General features: G+C 36.1%; 1 protein-coding gene across 12 annotated transcripts in view; it reads left to right on the top strand.

The window, feature by feature from the left end:
• The window catches only part of LOC123673840 (Down syndrome cell adhesion molecule-like protein Dscam2), a 92,870-nt gene extending 70,930 nt beyond the window's left edge, over positions 1-21,940 (top strand). For 4 of the 12 annotated variants that reach the window (XM_045608555.1, XM_045608554.1, XM_045608553.1 and 1 more), the window contains 23 exons: positions 976-1,120; positions 3,603-3,754; positions 3,996-4,268; positions 7,131-7,415; positions 7,489-7,773; positions 9,865-9,981; positions 10,527-10,700; positions 10,752-10,902; positions 11,232-11,512; positions 11,881-12,071; positions 12,204-12,480; positions 12,780-12,932; positions 13,518-13,673; positions 14,757-15,053; positions 15,183-15,400; positions 16,318-16,551; positions 16,668-16,917; positions 17,223-17,366; positions 17,556-17,696; positions 19,545-19,661; positions 19,977-20,155; positions 20,554-20,701; positions 21,251-21,940. In XM_045608555.1, the coding sequence (XP_045464511.1) occupies positions 976-1,120; positions 3,603-3,754; positions 3,996-4,268; positions 7,131-7,415; positions 7,489-7,773; positions 9,865-9,981; positions 10,527-10,700; positions 10,752-10,902; positions 11,232-11,512; positions 11,881-12,071; positions 12,204-12,480; positions 12,780-12,932; positions 13,518-13,673; positions 14,757-15,053; positions 15,183-15,400; positions 16,318-16,551; positions 16,668-16,917; positions 17,223-17,366; positions 17,556-17,696; positions 19,545-19,661; positions 19,977-20,155; positions 20,554-20,701; positions 21,251-21,651 (4,769 nt within the window). In that variant the 3' untranslated portion in view covers positions 21,652-21,940. Of the gene's footprint in view, positions 1-975; positions 1,121-3,602; positions 3,755-3,995; positions 4,269-7,130; positions 7,416-7,488; positions 7,774-9,864; positions 9,982-10,526; positions 10,701-10,751; positions 10,903-11,231; positions 11,513-11,880; positions 12,072-12,203; positions 12,481-12,779; positions 12,933-13,517; positions 13,674-14,756; positions 15,054-15,182; positions 15,401-16,317; positions 16,552-16,667; positions 16,918-17,222; positions 17,414-17,555; positions 17,697-19,544; positions 19,662-19,976; positions 20,156-20,553; positions 20,702-21,250 lie in introns of those variants that run through there. The other 8 variants (XM_045608552.1, XM_045608558.1, XM_045608560.1 and 5 more) reach the window with 8 other exon arrangements.
• The last annotated feature ends 4,167 nt before the right edge of the window (positions 21,941-26,107 follow it).

Below are 26,107 nucleotides of genomic sequence, written 5' to 3'. Positions count from 1 at the left end.
AGCGCCGTCTTGTTTCATAAACGTCCTTCACATCAATATCTTTCAATTCCGGCCATAAAAAATCATCAATGCTAATGCCTACTTCCCAAGATCAACAGAGAATTGAAAAATCTGGCAAACATTATGGGCTACAGCAGCAATATTCTCAGTTATTCTTGGGCGATGCAAACGGTCCTGATTCTTCACATCACCAACTTGTCCCAACAGCTCAAATTTTTCTACCAGTTTCACTATTGGACCGTCTAAAAGGTGCTACATGCACGATGACTCAAAGGTGCTTTAGTTTTACGAACTTTGCAAAACTTTCACCGTTTTGTTAATCAATTTTAAAAACTTCCATGCGTTGTTGAAGCGTATGTTTCATTTTCAGTAATGGCGTAGTTCTTTCTTGTCTAATATCAAATCTTGAAAAGAGACAGCTGCCAGATGATGAAAATAAAAACTAATTTACAAAGGTCATGTAGGTCCTGACTCTATTCAATAAAAAGATACAGATTGTTGAAATTTCCAAAATTAACTCGTGTTTTGCAATAATTATCGAACAGCTGAAGGTATTTCACATCAAAATAGCCACAATTTCTGTAGCAAGTCAACTTTTAGTGTTTCTTTGCAAACTTTTTAGTGGCGTAAATAAAAATTACTCGACAAAAATTCCCCTACTCGAACGGCACTGACATTTTCGAGAATTGTTTGACGGAAATCAAATTTCAAGTTAAGTATGTGCAAATAATAGAGAGCAACACAAGAAGAGAAATTATTTTTTTGAGTGAATTTTTTGTCTGTCTCGCTCTCGGTCTGTCTTATGTACTCTGATCTTGAAATGAACGGATTATGTTTAGTTTTTATGTAGATGTAGATTGAGCTCAGCTTGGACAACATTTCGGTTTAGTTCAATCGAAATCGAATGGCAGACAAAGTGGCGGACGTAAACTAGTCCTAACAAAAAAAATTTCTATATATCATTATATTTTCCAGATGCTCCACCGATGCTGATCTACTCATTCATTGAGCAAACACTCCAGCCTGGTCCTGCAGTTTCCCTCAAATGTAGCGCATCCGGTAATCCGACGCCTGAAATTTCGTGGAGTTTGGACGGCTTTCAACTACCAAGCCACGGAAGGTAACAGCAAAATTCCATTGCCAACTACGAGCATTACAGGTCTAACGCGATTCCCCTCTCTGAAATAATTTCATTTGGCATCTAACATAGGCGAAAGTTTTAGGCATATCAGGATCATTATATCGTATGGTGTTTAACCAAAGCAAACTTCATGTATATGTTCAGTTGAGGTGATAATTAGAATGGTACCAAAAAATCACGCTTTCTGTTTGAGTCGTAGGGAATTCGGATTCATTTAAAAAATTTCTTTTATTTCGGCATATATTTCTCTTTTGAATCATTAGTAGTATGATGGGCAATTGGATTGGAGCCAAATAGGAATTCCTGTGGAAATTTCTGTTTCCAAGGTCTTTTTCATTTGGTTTTGTTTGATTTCGAACAATGACTGCAATTAATAAAATGAAATATGTATAATATACTAAATAATAGATGTGAAAATTCTAGGAAAAAAAAAATTTGAAAAGAAACCAATAATTCCTTGATTCAGTTCAAATTTTGCAAGTCCATATAGAATGAATAATCAATTCAATCTTCGTGCTGATAGAGTCAACGAAGGAAATTAAGCAGAGTATAGAAAAAAAAATGAATTCAGTTCCGGCCTGGTTGAGATTTTGCAAGTAAATATAACATAAAATTTTAAGCTTTAGGTGAAATTTCCTATTGACAACGAAACCGGAATTACAAAAATAGAAAATGCAAGCATAATATAAAAAAAAAATGAGGGAAAAGCACCAACGTAAAGTCAGAATAAGCTGGGTGAGCAGAATAACGAACAAGGAGGTAATGAGAAGAATGGGAAAGGAGAAGGAAATAGTCGACACAGTCAAAATCAGAAAATTGCAGTATCTGGGCCACGTGATGAGAGGGGAGAGGTATACGCTGTTGCAGACTATTATACAGGGGAAAATACAGGGTAAAAGAAGTATAGGAAGAAGACGCATCTCCTGGTTGAACAACCTAAGGCAGTGGTACAACAGTAGCTCTGTTGAGTTGTTCAGATCCGCAACTTCAAAGATAAAAACCGCCATGATGATAGCCAACCTTCTCAAAGGAGACGGCACATAAAGAAGAAGAAAGTCAGATGCTTTTGAACGACCATTCATTCATGCGCCAATTACGCAGATATGGCACCATCAGTGCCATTACACTTTTTTTCTCGATAATATCTATCAAGCTTTAAGAAGGATACCATCAAATGATTCGAAGATGGTTCTAAAACCACAACAGGTACTGCTGCTGGCCTCAAATGCTCACTATTGTGAGGCCGTTGTCCAAGTGCCTTTCATGCAATAGAAATATGTGTGGAAACTAACCTAATAAGAAACTATAAGAAATGTGATATAGCGATGCATTCTGATAGTTAAGCTGCAATCGAAGCTTGAATCTCTTCTAACATTGTATTGGAGTGCCGAAGGAAACTCAACGAAACATGCAAGAATAACAAGGTCTTTTTGGTCTGGGTTTCTGATCATTGAAGAGAATTAAAGGAAATGAAGGGGCTAAAACACTTACCATAAAAAGAGCACAGATTCCTTTGATTGGCCCAGAACCTTTCTGTGATGAAGGTAAATGTACCTATAAGAAAGAGTTATAGAAGAAGGAAAAAACCGAAATAGAAACACTCTGGCGGAATCTTCCTGGGTTGGATAAATCCGAAAAGTTTCTTCTTAACTTTGATACTGCAAGATCCAAGAATTATCTGGATTTTAGTGAGAATATGCTCCACCTGAGCACCGGATTCCTTACGAGACATTTCCGCCTCAGAAAACAACTGATAAGAATCAGTATAGCAGAAGGCGGCCAGTGGAGATTCATTGGAGAGGAGGAAGAAACTCCGAATCAATTGGTAATGGAATGCCTCACCATCGCCAGCCAACGCAAAAAAATGCTTTGATCAAGAGAATTGTAGAAGTGAGGAAGTAACCTCCTTGAAACCATCCTAAATACTGGAGTTCATTGGAACTCTAGAACTAGAGAGCAAGCTGAAGACTACGATGACAAATGGTGAGAACAGCTGTGGGACACAACAGGTCATAAGAACATTGTGCAATGAAACTACCCTTAAATCTACATTCTACAAGCGTGTAAATTTGGCGATTGAGTTAAGGTCTGGATCGAGATATTTAAGGTTAAGGGATTTATCCACTTCTTTAGTTGTTGAGAAGTCTGTTTTATGTAAACCTCTACACAGTTCAAATAGGGACAACACAATTTTTCTTTCAGTAATTCACCGTATTTTTATTATGGCTGTCTGTAAAGTATATCAATCGCTCGGAATAAATTAATACAACGTCAATATTATAACTTAGGATGAATGTGAAAGTTTTTAATTTCTGCAGTGCCATAATTAACTTCTAAAAAAACGTCAAACAGGTCAAGCGTTATAGTGTCGGCATCTGTAGATATTCAGCACAGAAATAAAAAAAAATTAAAAACCTCATGTATGAGGGTTCTTGATGTAATTGATGACTGAAATTTTCAGATTTGTTATTGGACAATATGTGACCGTTCATGGTGATGTCATCAGTCACGTTAATATAAGTCACGTGATGGTGGAAGATGGTGGCGAGTATACATGCACAGCGAAGAATAGGGCTGGCACTAGTTCTCACTCAGCTAGACTAAATGTTTATGGTGAGTTTCCCTACACAAAATGAATTTTGGTTTAACGATTCTATATTGTTCAATCAATCCGATCCAATCAATTTTTTTTTTTTTTTTATTTCCGTAGATACTTCCATTTTCAAGGTTCTTTGTGCTATCAAAGGGATATATATTCTTTTTGTTCGTTACTCTGAGGAAGTATTATCGAAGAGTTTATGAGACCTCTTTCTTTTGACCTATACAATATTACAGACACTGCGTATTCTTGTAGGAATGCCTTACATTCGACTCATCCCAAAAGTTACTGCCGTGTCAGGAGAGGTACTTCAACTGAAATGTCCAGTGGCTGGTTATCCTATAGAGGAAATTCACTGGGAAAGAGCAGGAAGAGAATTACCAGATGACTTAAGGCAGAAAGTTATGCCGGATGGAACACTAGTAATAAATCCAGTTGAGAAGAAGGCAGACAGCGGCGTCTACACATGTTGGGCCAGAAACAAGCAAGGACACAGTGCACGACGCAGCGGTGAAGTAGCTGTTATTGGTGAGTTTACTCGATATTATTTTGTTTTTAACCTTCCGAATATAGATAAATTTATGGAATAATACGATAATCTTTATCATCAAAGACTTCCAAGGTTCCGCTAATAAAAAGGATTCTCCTAAATCAAAATGATCTCAAAATTATTTATTGCAGCAAATTAGTTATATCTTTCACACTGGCTCAAATGGATAAACTGGAATTTGAAGTTCCTTTCAATTATAAATACATGTCCTAGAAGGCACTCATACTTATGAAGAAGGATATGTAAGAATTATGGAAAATAACAGACAAAATTATTTGAAACAAGAAAAGAAATTAGCCAGCCAATGGAGAAGATACTGAGTGCCAATTATGTCATTAGCATTATGATTCAGAGTGTTTTTATATTCGAGAGTCAACAAGAACCTGTTGCACAATCTCTTAGACACCCCGCCCACTAGCAACTTTTGTCAAGCAACTTTTTAATTACAAAAATAGAACATATGAATTGTTATGAAAACCCGCCCACAGGCGATAATTTAGTTGCGGCAACTTAAAAATTTCAACACACTCTATTCACCGGGCTATAGGGGCTTGATTCCAGCACTTTAGGGCGACTAGATAATAAAATCACCGAGACTAAAAAGTTACCATTGTGCAGAGTTTCTTAATGAAAGATTACGTTCATTCAAAGTGATTTCTTCAGGTTTAAATGTTATTACATTGAACAAAATGGAAAAAAGTTCATTCATTGTTATAAGTAGCTGCTTTGGGCACTACAGAAAATCTATCCTCCAATGATATAGACATCAATCAGTAATATTTTCACAAAATGAAATATCGAAATGAACAAAGAGCGATCTTATAATGAACTTGTATAGTATATCCAAAGTCACTTGGAGGAAACCAGAATTTTTCGATTATGCAAAGGTTGTCCAAGTTTCCAGAATTTTTTTGGAGCCAGTGAATTTATTGCCTAACGATACTTTCAAATAAACCCTGGTATTTAGTGGATCGCGGTATTCACTTCAAAGTGACATCTGGCCAAGCGTTTTTATGGACTAGTTCAAGTGACTTTGGATTACATATACTACTTGGACTTACATAAATTAATCAAAGAAAAGGTTAAAATGGTGCGCAGGTTAGAACAAGGCTACATACATTCCTTTATCCGATTTGTATTTTAAATGGGCCTGAAATGGAAGTGTGTAAGATATGAAGGAAGATATTCTGATGGATGGGTCAAATCTTGATAACATAAAATGTAAAGAAGGAACCTAAATGCTTCCTGACAATAAAGAGAACTGCGACTCTTGACGAATAGAATAACAAAGATTTCTTGAAGGAATTGTGAAATAATAATCAGAAAGAATGAATAAAATGAATATAAACCTTTCAACCAAGTAGCAGTAGTGAAAACTTTATCCCGATGCCTTCATAAAAAACTATTCCCTCGATGAAAATGGGATTTTTCCAAAAAAGTTTTTAACAAGAAAAGTTGTGCTCTTAATGGTCTCAACTGTGGGATCTCACAGTTGTTCAGTATTTATTATTTCATTAGAATACACTCTGTAACATTAAAAATGCAAAACCAAAAAGGCGTAGAATATTTTGTCCAAACACAAATATTCAACTATTGGTGGTTGTTATTGGTTAAAATTCCATTCAAAGTAATCTATTAACCATGGAAAATTTTCACTTGTAATTACAATCGTATTTATTGGTTATATCTTGAGAAAGATTTCAATATTGTTTCTAGTAACAATTTTTTTGTTTTTTTTCGGCCTTTTGGGGTTGCGATTATAACTACAGTGCGAAAACTAAAAAATGATCGACAACTGAGTGAGTTCGATAGTGGTCACATTATTGGAATACATGAAGATGGTTGTTCATTCAGAGAAATTTCTAATCGTCTGAACTAAACCGTATCCAATCTACTGTAGTACGATCTAGCATGGTCTAGAATACGTCGTTCACGATGGAATGGACAGCCAAGATGGACAAATGAGGTTCAACACTGTCATTCTCGATTTATGACATCAAGAGACCAATTCTCGAGTACAAGATCAATAGCTGATCAATGCTTTCGAAACGAAGGACGTTCTGTAACTCTGTATTCAGTAAACCGTCGAATTAAAGCTTGTGGCTTGCAGACCTATTGATCACATCTTGAGCTTCCGCTGATGGCTCGTCATAGAAAGCAACGTTCGGAGTGGTATATCTTGAGAGTGGCTCAGGGTGGCCTTCAGTGACGAATCTCGATTCTGCCTCAGATTGCTTTATGGATAGACATAGACGTGGAAAACATCACAATATGCAGTTTTCTTTTGAGTGGCAAGTGCATATAGGACTTATGGTATGAGATACAATTCTTTCCAATGTGTTAATGAGGTGGTATACTTCCATTCCTTCAGGAACTAGAGGAACCTATTCTACAGGATAATGTCCGTACCCAGTATTGTGAGCATTTTATGGAGTGCTTCGAAGAGGCTAACGTTAATATCTTGCCGTGGCCACTAAGAACTCCCAAACATACGCCTATAGAACGTGTGTGTGACACGATGGGTAGAAGACTAAAGTCAATCCACAAACATACAATTGAAGATTGTCTGGGATGCAATATCACAGGAGGAAATCGATCACCTGTCACAGAATATAATTTCGAGAAAAAAATAAGCATCAAGAACTACACCTATAATTGATCGAGATGCCAACTATGGATCAAATGTATACTAAGCGAATTTTTTTGTAGATCACATTTAACTTTTTTACAGCTCATATTCACATGTCCACTTACACTAAAACATCAAACGAACAGGAAACACACAGAAATTTAGGGATTGTAAAAAGGAATTCCTCTTTTTCATTAAGATTTCATTACAGTACCCCCTAAGGTTAGCCCATTCTACACAGAAGAGACACTTCACGTAGGCGATAGAGCAAGTCTCACTTGCTCGGTAACGAAAGGGGACCTCCCTTTGACCATATCGTGGCACAAAGACGGCAACATGGTACAGCCCAGTCACTCAATGTCAGTAACACAAGTGGATCAATTTACTAGCATTTTAGTTATCGAGAGCCTGACACCGGATCACAATGGGAATTACACGTGCATAGTAAGGAACGCAGCCGCAGAGGTATCTCATATGCAACAATTATTAGTTAACGGTAAATGGTTGTGCCATCCGGCACTTTTAATCTTCCCTTTCTCTTTCTGATGTTTGTTTCTTTTCTCTCTCAGTTCCTCCTATTATTGAGCCTTTTTCCTTCCAAGATGGGCTGTCTGAAGGCATGCGCACCCGAACTGTCTGTGGCGTGAGTTCTGGCGACCCGCCACTGGTGGTGTCCTGGCTCAAGGACGGCCAGCCACTGACTCCGTCGTTGGGCGTAAACGTTTCAGCCCTTGATCCCTATTCTAGTCTCCTCAGCATTTCTAGTCTCGGTTCCCGCCATTCGGGGGACTTTACTTGCGTGGCCAGCAACCCTGCCGCCGAGGTCAGGTACACCGCGAAGCTGCAGGTCAAAGGTAACATACCCTTCGTCCTCCTTCCTTCCTTACTAGATCTCTCCCGACACCAGTTTCAGTTGCTTTGGCACATGCGTCCACTGGACCCCAAGGTCAAGGTACTGTTGCACCCTCTTTTTGGTTTCTTCGACTTTTTTCTCTTCTTCTTCTTAGATAGCCGAGTAACTGTGCATGAACTGTGTAGTATATAGTTACGTGCTAGATTGGAGAAATATTCATCGGATATCAACTCCACTACTCCTCAAAGATTCTTTTTTACTCCACATTTAGCATATATCCTATTTCACATCTCAATGAGTATTGAATAAGTTTTGATTTATTCCACTACTTTTTCAAATGCAGAAGTTATTTATACATCCATCAGAATAAAATTTTGTTATTCAACTGAAAACAAAACAAATATGTTGAAAAGAATCATACTACATAATGATTTATACCGCATAATATTTAAAAACTCATTTGCAGACCTTAATTAAGAAGAAACTTTTCCCTGAATTGAGTCGGTTTTCAAAAACAACTGCCCTCAGCACTTAACAATACTGAAGAGTATCATATGGTTTTACATTTTATAAGGGTTGTAAAAAAAATTCAGTATCTGTGGCAGAAGCAGTGGAAGATAAATATACATTTTTAAAAAGGAATTATTTTCGAATAAATTCCCCAGTTACTGGCCTAATTGTTTCAAAGAGTCATCATTGGAAATAATTGTAGTATTGTTGAACTTGTTTGACGATGGAGGATCTGAAGAAAAGCAAATTAATATTGGGGAAAAATAGTCAGTTAGGTACTAAAATACAAGGAAAATACAAGGGGTTGATTTTTTTCAAATAGTTAAGAAGGATTCAGATCTAATCTGAGGATAAAGAATCCCGTTTTAATGATCACAAAAACCTCAAGTTAGAAAAAACATAGTTAAAGAACTATATTTCTTAACTGGTTCACTCAAAGATCTTGCTCGTTTTTAACTCATATTTCATTTTATCTAGGGTCACACGAAATCAAAATTTACAAATAAATGGGCTATGTAACAAATAGAAAAAAAATAAAGATTTGACTGAAATGAGATGCTTCATTCGAATGGGACATAAAAAAAATTCCTTCAGAACATCTAATGTACTAGTATCATGACAATTCTGAATATAAATTCCCTATGTATCAATGAGAAACCTCATGAATTGATATGCATATTCCATTATACCTATTGAAAAAAGGTTGAGAGTAGTGCTGATGTTACGATGAATATTTTTCAATTTTAGCAATTAAAATGGTTTGCAGCTTAAAATATTCACAACCGCCACAATATGGGATGTAATTTGATAATTGTTTCTCACAATAGCTTCTTGCAGCAATACATTTAGCCATTACCTATCCAACAAAATGTGTAGAGTGAGGTATCAGTGTTCCACCCACGGCACCAATGCAAGAGTTCTGTGTTACGAGAAAATAGTTCTTTGTCGTCATAACGATGCTACTTCGTTGAACATCCATTTCGAGATAGTTCTACATTTGAGATTGTTAACAATTACAAGTTGCGCAGATGAGAATCGATCGAAGATATCGGATTATAACAAAAACATAATAAATTCATAGTATAAATATACGTTTATATTCAATATGTATCACCTCCCTTACAGATACATATGTTTCACTATTTCACGAATATAATGAAGGTAATCAAACGATTCAATTGAAAAATAATCACATGTAAAAAGTTCTGCAGACTTCTAAAATTCAGACTTACTTCAATCAAAAGTTTGTAATGTTCAGTATGAATAAATTAAACTTTTTATTTAACACTTTGCATTCAGAACGATACACCGAAGGTCCGTTACATTTCTAAATAGCATATATTTTTCACATATCTATTAATCATATACAAAAAAAAATTATATTTTTTTATTACCCTCTTGAAAATTATCGATTTCTCATCTGCGAGCAAAACAATTGGAGAAAATCTCATTGAACAATGATCCAAGAATGCCACCAGACCACGATAAAGTGATACCATCGTTCAACGTTGAAGCAACAAATCCATCAAAATTGCTGCACGTTTGTAAATAAAGTGTCCGCTTACTATTATCTATATTTCAGTGCCCCCAAGGTGGTTGGTCGAACCTGTTGATGTCAGTGTGGAAAGGAAGCGCAATGTTGCCTTACACTGTCAAGCTCAAGGGGTACCAACTCCAACAGTTACATGGAAAAAAGCAGGTCTGTTGAAGAGATTATTAACGGAATTTAATTGTATTAGTGTAAATTCAACCTATTTTAAGTACAAATACCTGCCGAGTACTCAAGAACGCAACGAATAAGAACAATTTTTTTTACGTTCGCAATTATTAGAATGTAACTCCAAAAATTTGGTGTTGGGCGTATTCAATCAATTAGTAACAAACATAATTTTGCTCTGTGTTGATTTTACGTTTTTTTTTATAAAAAGGGAAAGTAGGCAGTTTCTCGATATTCACTCTTTTTCATGTTGTGAAAAATAAATATACTAACTGACAAAGAAACTGCAACACCCAGAAGGAGCTAATTTTTTTTTTTTTTTGTAAAACATAAAAAGTATAGCAAGGAGTGAATTATTGAATTTGGAGAAAAAAATTCGTGAAGGTTATTTCATGTAAACAATTTCTTGCAATTATATGTTTGAAATTTCTATGACAAACTTTGAAAGATGATAGTGATCGTTCTGATTTTTTTTTTATTTCGAGGAATGTTGATTTAAAATAAACTCACATACTCCTTTCGCTTAGCTAGCAAATCAGGCAATTATGAAGAAGTTCGGGACCACACATTCACAAAGTTGTTGGGAAACGGTACTCTGCTGCTGCAACATGTTAAGGAAGATAGGGAAGGATACTACCTATGCCAAGCAGAAAATGGCATAGGGTCGGGTATCGGAAAAGTGATCCAGTTGAGGGTAAATTGTATGTCTTCATCAACACACCCAAACAAAAATCCAATTCGATACTTTGCAGCTTCACCTTATTTTGCCGTCCCTTCAAGACAAGTTACTGTCAAGAAAGGAGACAAAGCCGTTTTACATTGTGACGTGAATGGTGATAAGCCGATCAGTGTGGCTTGGTTACGAGGAGGTACAAAGGAATTGAATCCTGTTACTAACTACAGGTAATCTCTAATTACCACTAGGTCAGTACTTTGAAATTGCAGATGAATCGATCGTTTAAGCAATAAAGAATTGAAGGTCCTTCTTGTAAAGGGTGTTTTTTTAGAGCTATAGAACTTTAAATTGCAATAAAACAACGATGGATTATTCGATTGACATGAATTTCATTTATCCGCAAGATAATCTTGTGGCATTACATTTTAAATATGATTTCTGGCATATGACCGCCACGGTTGGCTCGGATGTAGTCCAATCTGGACGTCCAATTACCTGTTATCATGTGACATTAGTTTTATTTGATTCCATTGTTAATAACTCCTTTTGTATCCAGGTTGAATATAAAACAAGATGTAACTCCTGATGGCGTATCGGCAGAATTGCAAATTCTCAATTCAGATGCGACAGACAATGGTGCTTACTTTTGTCAAGCCACTAATATGTTCGGGAAAGATCAACAGCTTGTTCAGCTTCTAGTTCAAGAACCGCCAATGAGTCCACAGAACGTTGAGGCTACCATGATAGGAAGCAGATCTGTGAACTTGAAGTGGCAGCATAGATCGGGGGATTCGACTGAGGTTTTCAAGTTTATAATTGAATACAGGCAACAAGACAGTGAGTGGTTCGAATTAAAAACATTGAATTTGGCTTCATAATTTTCAATAGTTTACAACATCTTCCACTTTTTCAATTTGTTGTTTCAGTATCTAGGCACTCCAGTAATTATTCGAATTTTGCGATCCTAGAGATATCTTCTAGATTTTTTAGCAGTGTACATTATTTGACTAACTGAAGGTGGTTATGTGTCTTGATTTTGAAGTTTTGATTCCCACTGCAAATGTTCTAAAAATAATATAACGTATGTCACTTTTTCCACTATTAAAACATTACTTTAAATGTTCCACAATTCAAATTGCAGTTTTCACATAATTTCCTCATGAGCTAATTCTGTCTTGATCTGAATTTATTTCATTGATTTACAGAGACGTGGCAATACATTGAAGTCACAGATGTTCCTTTATCTTATGCTTTCCTAATTGAAGACTTAAAACCTGCCACAAAATATATATTTCGCGTTATCGCCGAAGGACCTGCTGGGAGGAGTAATCCTAGCGCCGAGCTTTCTGTGAAAACTGAACCACAAAGGCCTGGAGGTCCACCACTGAATGTTGCGGTAAGTCGGGAATAGAATTCTCTGCTTTTCTTACTGAGTTTTATTTCACAAATAGTCCAGACAAAATAGTAACAAAATTCATATTTCACCTGCTCCTTTAAAATATTCACTTTTATCTGCTTCCATCTGTAGGTTAGACCAGTATCATCCACCGAAATGCTGATAACTTGGTCTCCTCCAGTCCCAGAGCTACGTCATGGAGATATTCAAGGTTTCAATATTGGCTATCGTACATCAAGTATGGGATCGTACAACTTCACATCGGTACCAGGAGATGGAGAAGATGGTGGAGAACTTCTTTTATCTAATCTAGAAAAATTCACACGATACACAATAGTTGTACAAGCTTTCAACGAAGTTGGCATGGGACCTACATCTGAGGCTATCACGGAACAAACAATGGAAGATGGTAGGTGAGATATAAAATTTTGTAAGAGACATTAGAAATATTAGAGATTTTGCATTGACGTGTTTTATGATATTAGAATATTTATTTATTTGAAAAAATAGTTGATGAATCACATAAGTAAATCAACTTGAAGACTGAGGTCCAATTAAACAATTGTGTAATTTCTATACCCACTAGGAACTCACCGAATTAAGAGATTATTTACAAACTAATCTAAACATCATGGAAAAAATATTGAACATATTAGCCAGATTGTGAATTATTCTATCAGATGAATCAATGAAGACCATTTTTTACAGTTCCAAGCATGCCTCCCGATGATGTCAGATGTGCTGCTCTAACATCCCAGTCGGTACAGGTCAGCTGGCAACCACCGCCCACTATACATTGTAATGGTCTCTTGCAGGGTTACAAATTGATTTACGAACCAGTTTTAGATGATAACTTGAGAGGTAGGTGAATTTTATTATTTGTTTAGGGTTCTCCATTTTTTTATCTCATATTTATAGTGTTTTGCGTCTTCGGTCAAATCGGATCAATTAGAATTTCGTGATCTGAAATTGATTGAAAAATATCTGAAAGAAAACCACATTTAGGACTACGAAAACAAATTTCTGTCTAAAAGTCATCTAATCCTACCGAACAACCATTGAACTCTTTCAGTGATATGATATAAAGGGTTATTCATTTTGTGGTTTTGAAAGTAAACGTAAATAAAATACACTTTCATTCAGAACAGAACAGAATTTTCGAGGGAATCGATAGATTCCCTACAAGACTACGCCACAATTGAAACAATATTGGAGATATATAGATGAGGTAAACAGAGTTGACTCGTTGAATGTTGAGTAAATGAACCTGATATGAAATGAAAAGCAGGGAAATAATGGATAATCAATAACGAACCACAGCTTCAACGATTCAAAATATCTGACAACGCTAATATGACAGACGCGAAGTTCTTCGATTAGGTGGCCTTCAGTGAATTCTCTTATTTATAATTGACCAATTATTCTAATTCACATGTGAATTTTCAGGCAATGATGAGATGGAAACCAGAAAAACTACTGCCTTAACAACCGTCATCACAGGATTAAGTAAATTCACCAACTATAGTCTACAAGTATTAGCTTACACCAAAGTCGGAGATGGTGTTCTCACTGCCCCAACCTACTGCCAGACCGGTGAAGATGGTGAGTATATAAAAGCATAATTGATAAAATTTAGATTCACTGCATTATGATTGGATTGAAAGCTTATTGATATTCAATATGAATTGATTTGAACTGAAAATTTGGAAAATCCAGCAGCAGTTGAAAAAGGCGCGAGTCTTTTTTGTTGTTGTTGTTATTGACAGTGAGTACTTTCAAATGTAGCCTGAAAGCGTCGCTCAACTTCAACTTTGCAGCAATTTTTGTTTCTTTTTCATAATTAATATGTTGAGTTTATATTTGGGAATGAAGAGGCCAACACACATGCCAGTAAAGGAGCACAAACTCCTTTCATCATCTCGGAACCTTTCTGTACCTACAAGAAAGAGTTTCAGGAGAAGGAAGAAACCGAAAGAGGTGGAATCTTCCTGGTTTGGATCACTCAAAAAAGTTTTTTATGAAACTTTGACTCTGCGAGATCCAAGAAGTATCTGAATCTTAGTAAAAATATGCTACACCTTCTCACAAGATTCCTCACAGGACATTGTCGCCTTAGGAAACACCTCATGGGAATGGGTCTAACAGAAAATGACGAGTGCAGATTCTGTGGGAAGGAGGAAGAAACTCCGGATCACCTGGTGACGGAATACCATGCCATAGCAACCTGCTTTGAACACGAAATTTGTAGAAGGGAAGAATTAGCTTCCTTGAAGCCATCCCAGATATTGGAGTTCATCAGAACTCTGGAACTAGAAGGCGAGTTATGGCGAGAATAGCTCTGATGGGGGGCACAATAGATAAATTATTAGATTGCAGTGAACCTCCTCTATCAAATCTGATCGAATGTGTTTGGAGAAACAATTCACTAACATAATACACTCACCGGAAAAAAAAATTTGCTGAAGTTCGTTGACCAAGAACTTTCTTAATTTTTCAACGATTTCAATTGTTTCTACACCAAATCGAAAATAATTTCTTTGGTATTGAAACAAACTCCACAAAAGATTTCCAAAAATGTTGATAGCTTTTTTATGCCGGTGAGTGTAGTGCACGCAGTCAACATTAGCAAGAACATTGTGATCCATAATCGAACTCATTCATTAGAGAAAATAATTATGTTTACAGTTCCTGGTCCACCTTTCGATATCAAAGTAGTTGTAAGTAGTCCGCAGTCACTAAGAGTATCGTGGCTACCACCTATCGAGCCCAATGGAATGCTCACCAAGTACAACCTTTACAAAAGAAGTATGGACGGAGGTAATGAAATCGACCACAACAAACAGACTATATCAACTCAACAGACTGATTACGAGGTGAAGAATATCCAGCCGCTTATTGAGTACCAATTTTGGGTAACAGCCTCGACCAGAATAGGGGAGGGACCAAATTCGAAAACAGTCAGTCAAGTTATCACCTCGAGAGGTGAGAACATTATAAATTTATTGGCTAAATGCTTTTAGAATTAGAGACCATATTGATTTTATTCGTTTTTTGTTCCACTTTTCTGAGGGGGATTTGAAATCATCGATATAGGTATTAAAATTGTTTCAGTTCCAGCAAGAATTGTTTCTTTCGGCGGTTTAGTTGTGAAACCGTGGAGGAGTTCGGTAACGATACCGTGTGAATCTGTGGGTTCGCCTAGACGAGAATGGATTCACGGAGAGCAAGTTTTAAAAGGAGGAGCAAACCATAATCAACAACTACTTGATACTGGAGAACTCATCATTTCGAACTTGCAAAAGTCTGATACTGGAAATTACTCATGTCAGGTTAGATCAAAGCCAATCTTACTAAATCAATGTGTTTTAATTTTTTCACTTTCAATTCCACATAATTCTCTTAGAAATAAGTTTCTATATACCTTATATTTTTTAACATTCAGTTGGAAGTCAGTCGAGAAATAAAATAATATGAGCTATGTAAATACGCTGAAATTTTGTTTTTCAACACGTTCCAATTATTCAATTCAATATTTACAGAGGGATCTTCAATTTAAAATTTACAAAGTATTTTTATTCAACGCCTTTCTTTCAACATCTAAATGCAGAACTAAACTACATATTATATGAGAAGGAGACTTTCACCTAGGAAGCAACTATTCATCTTCATTTATCTATAATACTTTGGCTTTTATGTACTTTACAGCTGTTTATTTCTTATTTATTCTCCTTTAAGTTTTCTTTCTTCAAACCAGCACATTTTGAGTACGTCTGAGTAAAGTCTCGTTAATCAGTCCAAATCACGGGAAATGTAAAATCTTCCAACCAATGGCGAAAAACCATGATTCTAAAATTGATTCCAGGATGATGTTGAAGCACTTCGCGTATCAGCAGTAATTAAGATATGTAACAATATCTATTCAAAAAGGGATTTCATAGCTAGAAGTTTCCTTCTCCGAGTAAATGGGATTAATATAGTCCGGTAATGTTCAGCCTCAATGACAAGCGTGATATGTAGAAAATTTAAGAGAGCAAAATAGTACCTACGTCTTGGATCTTTATGCCATAAGTATAAACTTAAAACTAAGTATTGATGTTCTAAAGATGAACTAGCAGAGTTCCTACTAAATATAAACTATTTTTTAACTGGTACTAACTCAGAACGAAGCTTTTGTGGTATCAAATAGCAGTCATTTTGATTTCGTTACATAATTTTGGTAGATACCAATTTAAGTTGTTTTCAATAGGTTGATAACGGACAAGGATCAGATCGAATAACATATTATCTCCTGGTGCAAGTAACGCCATCTGCACCTATTCTCTACGTGGCTAGTGCGACAAGCAGTAGCATCCTCCTCCACTGGAAGCCAGGTAGTAACGGGGGAGCTCCCATAAGTGGTTTCACGCTGAGTTTCAAAAAAGAGCATGAAAATCTAGAAGAGGTAGCGCTATCTCGACACGCAACTAGTTATGAATTGAAGGTAAAATAGTCCCAAATATAAATATATTATCATAAACATCATGAATCTACGATGATTTATTGAAAAGATTCTCATCCCTGAGATTTATTGCACGTATTCCAATAAAATGATTGCAGGGTTTGTCATGCGGAACTACATACCACTTGTACCTGACGGCAACCAATAAGATTGGCACTTCTCCTGCCAGTGATCCTTTACAAGCTCGCACCCAAGGAAGTCCTCCTGGCGTACCGCCATCCTCTTCTTTTGTCTTTCCTAATTCTACATCTGTGATATTAAGGCTACACATATGGCCAGACAATGGTTGTCCAATTTCGTATTTCGTTCTACAGTATAGAAAATCTGTAGATTCACAATGGACACTCGGTGAGTACATATTATAGTAGAGACAATGAAAGTCAGGTAGAATAAATAAAATTTTAAATATGTAGTAATATCATTGAAATTTTTAAAATATTTTAAAAAATCTGAAAGCGTGTTAGATTTCGACGATAAACTTTGTGCTAATAATATAGAATCATTCATTTGCACTTCATAATAAACAAAAATTTCTACTTCATTTCAATTTCATAAACTTTCTCAATTGAACGACTTTTTTATCTCGACTCACTTTTTAGTTTCCGATAAGCGCAGCAAATATAGTATCATTAAAGTTTTATTTTTTTTTTCAGTGTCCAATGCATTGAAACCACAACGCAAAACATCGATCACCGGCTTGTCATCAGCTACACAATATATAGTAAAAGTGGAAGCACACAACGTGGCTGGTTATTCTTTTGAGGAATTCACCTTCATAACGCTCACGAAAGATGGAGGTACATTTGAACTCTGCCAATTCGGATTTATTTTCTTTCCTTGGCTGGTATTCTCTTTTTTGTTTTTTTTTTGTTATTATACGTTATATGTATTCATCTCGAATATGATATTACATTATGCGAACTGACTGAGTGCCCAAAAAGAACGTTCATTCATTCATTAATCAATAATCGATTGATTTTTTTTAGAAATTCCATCTCAACATCTCATGAAGAATAAGCACAATAACGACTCTTTCTACACGGACATAAAGATTATACTTCCTGCCGCTGGCGCTGGAATACTCCTTGTTTTGATGTCTGTAACTATTTTGTCCTATTTGAAACGTAGTAAGTATTCATTATTTTAATTCCTATAACTTTTCAACAGTTGCTTCGATTCTCCCTATTTCAGATTGAAATACACTGCTCAACAATTGATAGGGATCACTTACTTGTTTTAAATTTATTTCTGAAATATCCGCTCCAAGATTATAAATTTAGTCAGATATCAGAGTATTTTCAGTTGATAATATGGTTCACTTGAGAAAAGAATGAAAAAATGAAAAGTTGGAGAGAAAAAAAGACTTTATTAGGAACACTCAAAATTCTGTGTTTGAATAACATAAAAGTTTTATGATGAAACCACAAGGCTGAAGTTTCGGTTAAGCTAGTACCTAGTTGGTCCCCCACGAGCTCGTCTCAAGCATTCTACCCTACGAGGCATACTTTCGATCAAACGATTTATAAAATTTTGGGGCAAATTCGTCCAAATATCCCGTAAAGCGTTAGAAAGGTCCTCCAGGTTATTGATCGGTTGTTCTAAGGTTGACAATTGTCTAGACATCTCAGACCAGACATGTTCGATGCAATTCATGTTTGGAGAGCGAGCTGACCAGTCCATCCTATCAATAGCATGAGTTTCTAGCGCTTCATTAACCAGACGACTACGGTGTGGACGGGCATTATCGTGAATTAAAATGAAATTCTCGCCCACGGCAGCCGCAAACGGAACAATTATGGGTTCAATAATCATATCGTGTTATCTCTGGCTGGTCATGGTGGTGTTCTGCAGAACAACCAACTCTGTGCGTTGGTTCAAACAAATGCCTCCCCATACACATATAGAACCTCCGCCAAAAGCTGTTGTGGGTACCATAAACTGTTCTGCATACCTTCGACCTCTTTCCCTCCAAGCAAGAATACGTCCATCGGAGTTGACCAAACGAAATCTAGACTCATCCGTAAATAAACATCGGCTCCAATCTTCAAGTGTCCAATTGCGGTGCTCCTCAGCCCATTGCCGTCGATGAACCCGGTGTTCCCTATTCAAACGGGGATTTTGTACCCTCCTACGTGCTCTCAAACCACGAACATGTAGTCGTCGTCTTACAGTCTGGTTCGAAATTAGAACTCCTGTTGCAACTCTCAGTGATCTATTGAGCCGCGACGCCGGGTAAGTGGGATTTCTCCTAGCATTGAGGATCAAAAGACGATCTTGGGCAGCTATTGTACTGCGCTGCCGACCTCCCCCATGAACATAAGCTACTGAGTCGTTTTGGATGAACCTATTCCAAGCCCGACTCACGACACTTTGCGAAACATTCAACCGCCGGGACACTTCTCGTTGGGACAAACCTTCCTGTATCCACCGTATGATTTGGTCCAGTTGCACAGGAGCCAAACGTCTTCTCGGCATGACTGATTTCTCATTTCTTCAATTATTGTCACCTTATGTGTTTGAACGAGAGAAAAAAAACAGATTTAATAACAAATACCACATTGCTTTTCACTCCACCTGTAACAGCCTACAGATAATAATCGATTTTGTGAACAAGAGCCGATGAAGTGAGGAAGACTTTGATATAATCAACTCAAAACATCTTACTTTTTCCTTAGAGAACATATAATGTACAGATATTCACGAGATAACTTAAAAAAAATACAATTGAAGAGAAGTTCATAAGTGATCCCTAGCAATTTTTGATCAGTGTATTTCCAATTGAACCTATTTTTTGCATTTAGTTCCTCCCTAAATATTATTTTGACATGTTATACCTAATAGATATTCGGAAAACAACTGTCACGCATCAAAGTTAATTTATAGTTCTTCAAAAAAGAAAATTTTCCAAGAAACTTAATAGAGCAATCAGATAATTTGCAATTTGTGTCCTTATAATCAATTCTCTCAATTTTTAGGAAGAAATGAAGCCGCAAAAGAGCGTTTGGAGAATTTGCAGAATGCTGAAGCACAAAGAGAAAGATACTACGCAACTATACATAAAGTAGGATTACAAGCCGGAGAAAAAATACCAGGTGAGCACATCTTCATTATATCTGTGATATGGGGTGGTAGCTTATTGTGTTTTGGATCTGAAAGTGTCAGACTTTCAAATTTTCTATACTTGGACCCAGCAGGGTGTGAACTTCTGGGAGGTGCAATAGTGTTACCAATAAAACAGTTAACCTATAAAATATCTGTTTTTTCGTATTATCGCATATAATTTTGCATATTTATATTCAATTATCTCTTGTCTAATTATTTATTTCAAATTTTTTCAAGTTTCCTCTGTTGCCAAGTATCACTAGAATGTACTAAGGCAATAAGTGATTAAAAAAACTTTTTTCCAGAAACATCAGAAGACATATCACCCTATGCTACATTTCAATTGTCCGAACCTAGTACCCTTCCTGTGACGACGGCTATGCTTCATAGTTTCATGTACCATGAACATCCAATGACAGAAGGATGTGCATCAACACCTCCGGCAACATCATCAATACAAAGAAATTCCCCATATTACAATATGGTGAGTATAGATGATACATTATTGGTACTCAAAATAGAATGAAAATAAGAGAAAGAAAGAGAAAGATATCCTTATGTGACCGAATTAATGAAAAAAAAACTCAACAAATTGAATAAAGAGCGTTTTGTCCTGTTGTGGTTTGAGCAAACGGTTTTGATTTCAAAAATGAACAATTTAATAAAAAAATAAAAGAAAATTCATGTTCAAAAAGTTTAATTGGGGTGCTTGTAGCCGAATGATTAGAAATTCTGAGTAATCCAGTAACTTCTATAGGAGTTTTATCTGCCGCAGGTGTCACGCCTATTCAGCTTAAATTCCTGATGATGGTTTTTCTTATGGTCTGCAATAATGTGGAGACCGATGATGTTCTATTAATAAAATCTTGATTTCTCTTTCAGCAGAAACTGCAAGGTACTAAAGGCCACGGAAGAAGAAAAGCCGGTAGAAAAAACGACGTAGATAGTGAAGAAAGTGAGTCTGATGGTGATCAGTTAACATCAAGTAGAACAGAATCATCCAATCAACTAGATATGAAGATCAAACATAGTAAGTTCCTAACCTCCTTGTTGTTTGGAGCCTCTATGCACCTATGGTGCTTCGTTCTTCTAAGTAGTAAACCTTTCACCTCCTATCTGATGCTCCATTTTATTTGTTATTCTTATGACAGAAATATATTTCTCTAGAGAGATTATATCATGATTTAGAAACCTCTTTTTCTTACTGTTTGGTACCTATAGGAGGTAGATAAACAAGTTTTTTTTCTTGTGCTTCGTTTAATTTACAAGTTCTGTTTTTTTTTTCATTTATGGTAATTTATTAGATCTCATGGTTGCTACTAATATTCAATATTTAATGATAACATAACCTCTCCGAACTCCAAATCCACGGTTCAAATGGAAATACCACTGCGATTGGTCGCAAAAATCGATCCTGTAATCTGATTGGCGCATCCCAGACTCCATTCAAGGTCACAAAAACGTCTGCAGCGATTTCCTTTCTAAATACAGGGAGTGAACCGTCTGTTAGTAATCTGTGATTTTACTTTTGTCTCTAATCACTTGAAGATGAGGTTTTTTATGTTGATTTCTTTTCAAGGTTATCTCTACCACGGAGCTCAATCGAGTACTTCGTCAGACATATCACCGATGTGCGAACAGAAATCTCTTCCGAGGAGAAATCGATCGAGGTATATGAATGCAAAAGAGTTGCATGCTCATTCTATACTAACGAAAGATAACGTCACGCGTAGGTGGCTATCGCAAGGCCGGAGTCCGACTCAGAGGCAAATGCTTGCACTGACCGTAGCTGAAACGACGTTCTTGGAGCGACCGGATCAGAGTGAACAAAACACACCGGACAGACCGTCGGCGGAGCTGAGCGAAGCCGAATGCGACATCGACACCTTGAAAAAGATCAAACTGGGACTTCGCTCCTCCCTTTGGTCCAGACCAGCCAGTTCAAGCGGGCAACCTACAGATTATTCTATTGCTGTCTAGTTATAATTATTGAGATATCAAAATCAAAGTTACAAATTTTATACTGAAATTCGGAACTATTGAGTTTATAAACTATATATATATTGATAAGGTTTTTGGATCAATTTTATTAGATTTTAATTATTAAATCAATTGATAGATACTTCCAACCCCATAAGTACAATGTAATACAAATACAATCAGTGATCAATATTAATCAAACGATAACCCTTAATTCTCAAATCTCGAAATGAAGCAGATGAATTATAGATAGTTGAATTCAAAAAATATAGTCACTTATTGTTTTCAATTGGGTTTTTCTTTCCTTCAGTTGAATGAACCAAAAGAGTTGCCATATTTTGAAGGTAGGTATGAAATTAACAAATTTCAGCATTTAGAATAAAGCTTTTCAACAGATTTCCAAAATCCCTCCACATTATTCTTTCATGTCTATTAAGCTGATTGTTTTAGCCCTTTTTAAGTTATTATAATGTTTAGTTTTGGCAACGTCGCGGATTCTGGGAATTCGAGACGTATGTTTTGTCAGATTGAAGAAATGAGATGTATCGGCGGTCGGAAAGAATAGTTAAAGGTTGATAGTATAAAGTTTTCGGTGTTTAATATAGCGGTTTTGGTTTAATTAACGGACATTTTAAATATATTAGGATTACAGTTCATTAGAAGGTCAGTTTGCATTGTATAAGTCCCATTTTGTTCCATTTCAATCCTTACCCTGTTCCCTTACATCCTTATACAGTGCGGTGCTGTGTGGAAGCAAGAGAGCAGTTTATATTGGTAAGACAATTTATAACATCATTTTATTGGTTCAAATATAGGGAAAATGCAACATTTTTTGGTTCTTCGAGCACGGGTTTTTTGAACTTTAATTCAAGTTTCGGTTACATTTATTTAGGTTTCAATCGGTATACAGAGTTTCGGAACTCATTTTCATTTCATTCCTAATTGTATTCGGAAATATTAATTCAGTTTATTTTGTTCGTTCATACGGTATTGAGCGAAGTAAAAACGTGCGGTAGTTTTTTGTATTTGGTCAGCGGTTATCAAATTCGGGTCCCAGAGTAAGCCTTGTTGCCAAGCGTACACAAAATTATTCAATTCACAGTTTAGACTCGCGGGGTTGGTTTTCGAGTATTCTGCGCACTTGACTTTCAACACAATGGGTGTAACGTCAACTGAACGGAAAATGAAGATGCTTATTGCTAAGAAAGAATCTTTATTTTCGATACTGCAGAATTTATTGGATTTGTCAAAATCATTAACAAGTGAAGTAGCTAAAACTAAATTTTTAACAATGGTCAGTTCAATCAATTCAACAAAGAATGACCTACTGAAAATAATAGATGATATAACAGAGCTCAGTTTTGAAATTAATGATGAGTTCGAACCAGACTTTGATATATTTAGAACGATTGATGAAATGTGTTGTCACATTCAATTTTCAGCGGCTAAATTGGAACGAGAACAAATTCAGAAAGATGTTTCTTCGGTTAATGTTGAACCTCAAGGAAGTTCGGGATTGATACGTAATCTTCCTACACTACCGAAGATTGAATTGCCGGAATTTTCGGGAAATATTAGAGAATGGGAAACCTTTTATTCAATATTCAAGAGTTTGATACATGAAAATAAATTACTTACGGATACTGATAAAGTTAATTATTTAGTAGGTCGTTTGAAAGGATCTGCGTTGACTATTTGTTCTTCGTTAGCTCCTACTGGAGAAAATTATGAAATCATTTGGAATTCGCTTGTGGAAAAATATCAGGATAAGCGCGCTCTTGCAACTAATTATCTACGCCAAATTTTAGAGTTTAAATCGATACAGGGTGAGTCATCTAAGGGTCTCAATATATTTTTGGAAAAATTTGATTGTGCGGTACAGGCTTTGAAAAAGCTTAAATTAGATGATATGTCGGACTTCATTTTAATGCATCAGGCCCTTTCTAAGCTTGATTCTGATACGGTGAGATCGTTTGAAATGACTATTAGGGGTAATGGAATACCTACCTATGAAAATTTGATTAAGTTTGTGAAGGAACAATCGAAGATTTTGGCTCTAAATCAGCAATCAACCATTAGTAGAGGTGATAGCTATAAAACTCGTAATTCGAAATCCTTTTTTGTACATCAAAATAATTCTTGTGTAGGAATGGATCGGTCGAATATATGTATTTTTTGTAATCGGAAAAATCATTCGTTGAGTAGATGTGATAAATTTAAACAATTGTCGCCATCTAAACGATATGCTATAGTACGGGATAACAACTGGTGCTATAATTGCTTATCGCCAAATCACGGGGTAAGAGACTGTCCTTCAGACAAATTATGTTCAGAGTGTTCCAGAAAACACCACTTCCTATTACATTTAGGACGTATACGGGGTGAACTGGAAAAATATGCAAATTCGAAATCGGATTCGAATACAAATACGTTGGTTTCAACAGATAACAATTTTTGTGCTACTGCTTTGGGTGATCGGGATACTCATACGGTTTTATTGTCGACGGTTGTGGTAAATGTTTTGAACGGTTCGGGTGGTTTGAAAACAGCTAGGTTTTTAGTAGATAGTGGCAGTCAGGTTAACTTACTTACTTATAGGTGTTGTAAGAAATTAGGATTGAAATTTTCACAATGTTCAACGTCAATTCATGGGGTTGGATTCAGTTCAAATTCAATTAAAGGTTATACAAGTATTATTGTTTCGTCTAGGTATGATTTTACTAAGAAATATTCTATTGAGGCATTTTTAGTAGATAAAATCACGGATAAACTTCCAATAGCCAAAATTGATCGCGGTGTTTTAAAGAATTTTGGAAATATACAATTGGCAGATGAACAATTTGACGAACCGGCTGAAGTTGATGGCATTATGGGGGCGGATCTTTTCTCGATTATTGTGGGTAATTCGGTACCATCAGCATCGGGATCTCCAGTGGCGGTACAAACGGTATTTGGTCATATGATTATGGGAAAGGTTCGTAAGTTAGAGTCAAAGGGGGAGTTCGGTGTATTCTTCAGTTTAGGGGAGGAGTGTCGGTTAAATGACTTGGTTAATAAATTTTGGGAGATGGAACAAGTTCCAAAGAATATTTTGCCGGACCCAGCAGAAGTAATATGCGAAAATTTGTTTTCGACATCTTTTAGTAGAGATTTTGAGGGACGTTTCACGGTAGCGCTTCCTTTTAAGAATTCTCCGAATACTTTGGGTAATTCTAAGACAACGGCATTGATTCGGCTCTATTCATTAGAAAGAAGGTTGGCGAAATTTCCGGAGTTTCGTTTGAGGTATAATGAGATAATGAAAGAAGCAATTCAGTTAGGTTATATGCATTTGGTTGAGGATGAATATTTAAAAGATTCGGAACCTGCGTATTACATTCCTCATCATGCTATTGTTAAGCAAGGTAGTTCGAGTACACCAATTCGTGTAGTTTTAGATGCTAGTACATCGTCCGATAATGATGTTTCGTTGAACGACATTTTACACGGTGGTCCAAAATTACAAACCGATCTGTTTTCTTTATTACTGAATTTTAGGTTGTTTCGAATAGCGATTACAGCGGATATTCGACGAATGTATCATCAAATAAAATTAGTTGATTATCAATGGAGGTTTCAAAGATTGCTTTGGCGTTTCAGTCCTGATGATCCGGTTCAGGTATTTGAATTTAATCGTTTAGCATTTGGGGTAAAATCAAGTCCATATTTAGCTCTTCGTACTATAAATCAATTGATAAAAGAAAATGGATGTAGTTATCCTTTAGCAACGAAAATAGTTTCGACAGATGTTTACATAGATGATTTGGTTTGCAGCATTCCTTCGGAAGGGAAAGCGTTTAATTTGTATTCACAATCAGTGTCATTATTCGCGGAAGGAAAATTCGAGTTAGTTAAGTGGTCTTCTAACTCTTTCGATCTATTGAAGTTAATTCCTAATGACCAACAACTTGTAAATTCGGTAACAATTGGAGCGGACACAAAAACTGGGTTTTATGTTCCTGTTCGGGATGTAGCGAATGAATCGTTTTATACAATGTTTTCTGGAGTTTCGTCTTGGATTTCTATTTTGCGGATTACGGTTTGGTTACTTAGATTTTTGAAGAAGCCTCCCAAGAGAAAATTTATTATAGCTGATGATTTGAAAGAAGCGGAGATCGTATTGATAAAAATTGTTCAGAATAAAGCATTCGGATCGGAAATAAGGTTAGTGAATTCAGAAAAAGAGATCTATGGAAAATTACGCAAATTGACTCCTTTCATCCAAGATGGAGTTCTCAGGGTGGGGGGACGATTAGAAAATTCTTCGCTTAAGTTTACTAGCCAACATCCTATTCTACTTCCAGGCAAAGATCCTTTTACAGTAAAATTAATTCAATACTATCATAAAATAAATCTCCATACTGGTTCTTTTCTTTTGGAAGCGTTGTTGAGACAAAAATATTGGATAGTAGGTGGT

Source organism: Harmonia axyridis, chromosome 2 (genome assembly GCF_914767665.1).
Source record: "Harmonia axyridis chromosome 2, icHarAxyr1.1, whole genome shotgun sequence".
NCBI lineage: Eukaryota > Metazoa > Arthropoda > Insecta > Coleoptera > Coccinellidae > Harmonia > Harmonia axyridis.
The sequence above is the reverse complement of the archived record's forward strand: the minus strand, read 5'-3'. Positions and strand labels throughout refer to the sequence as shown.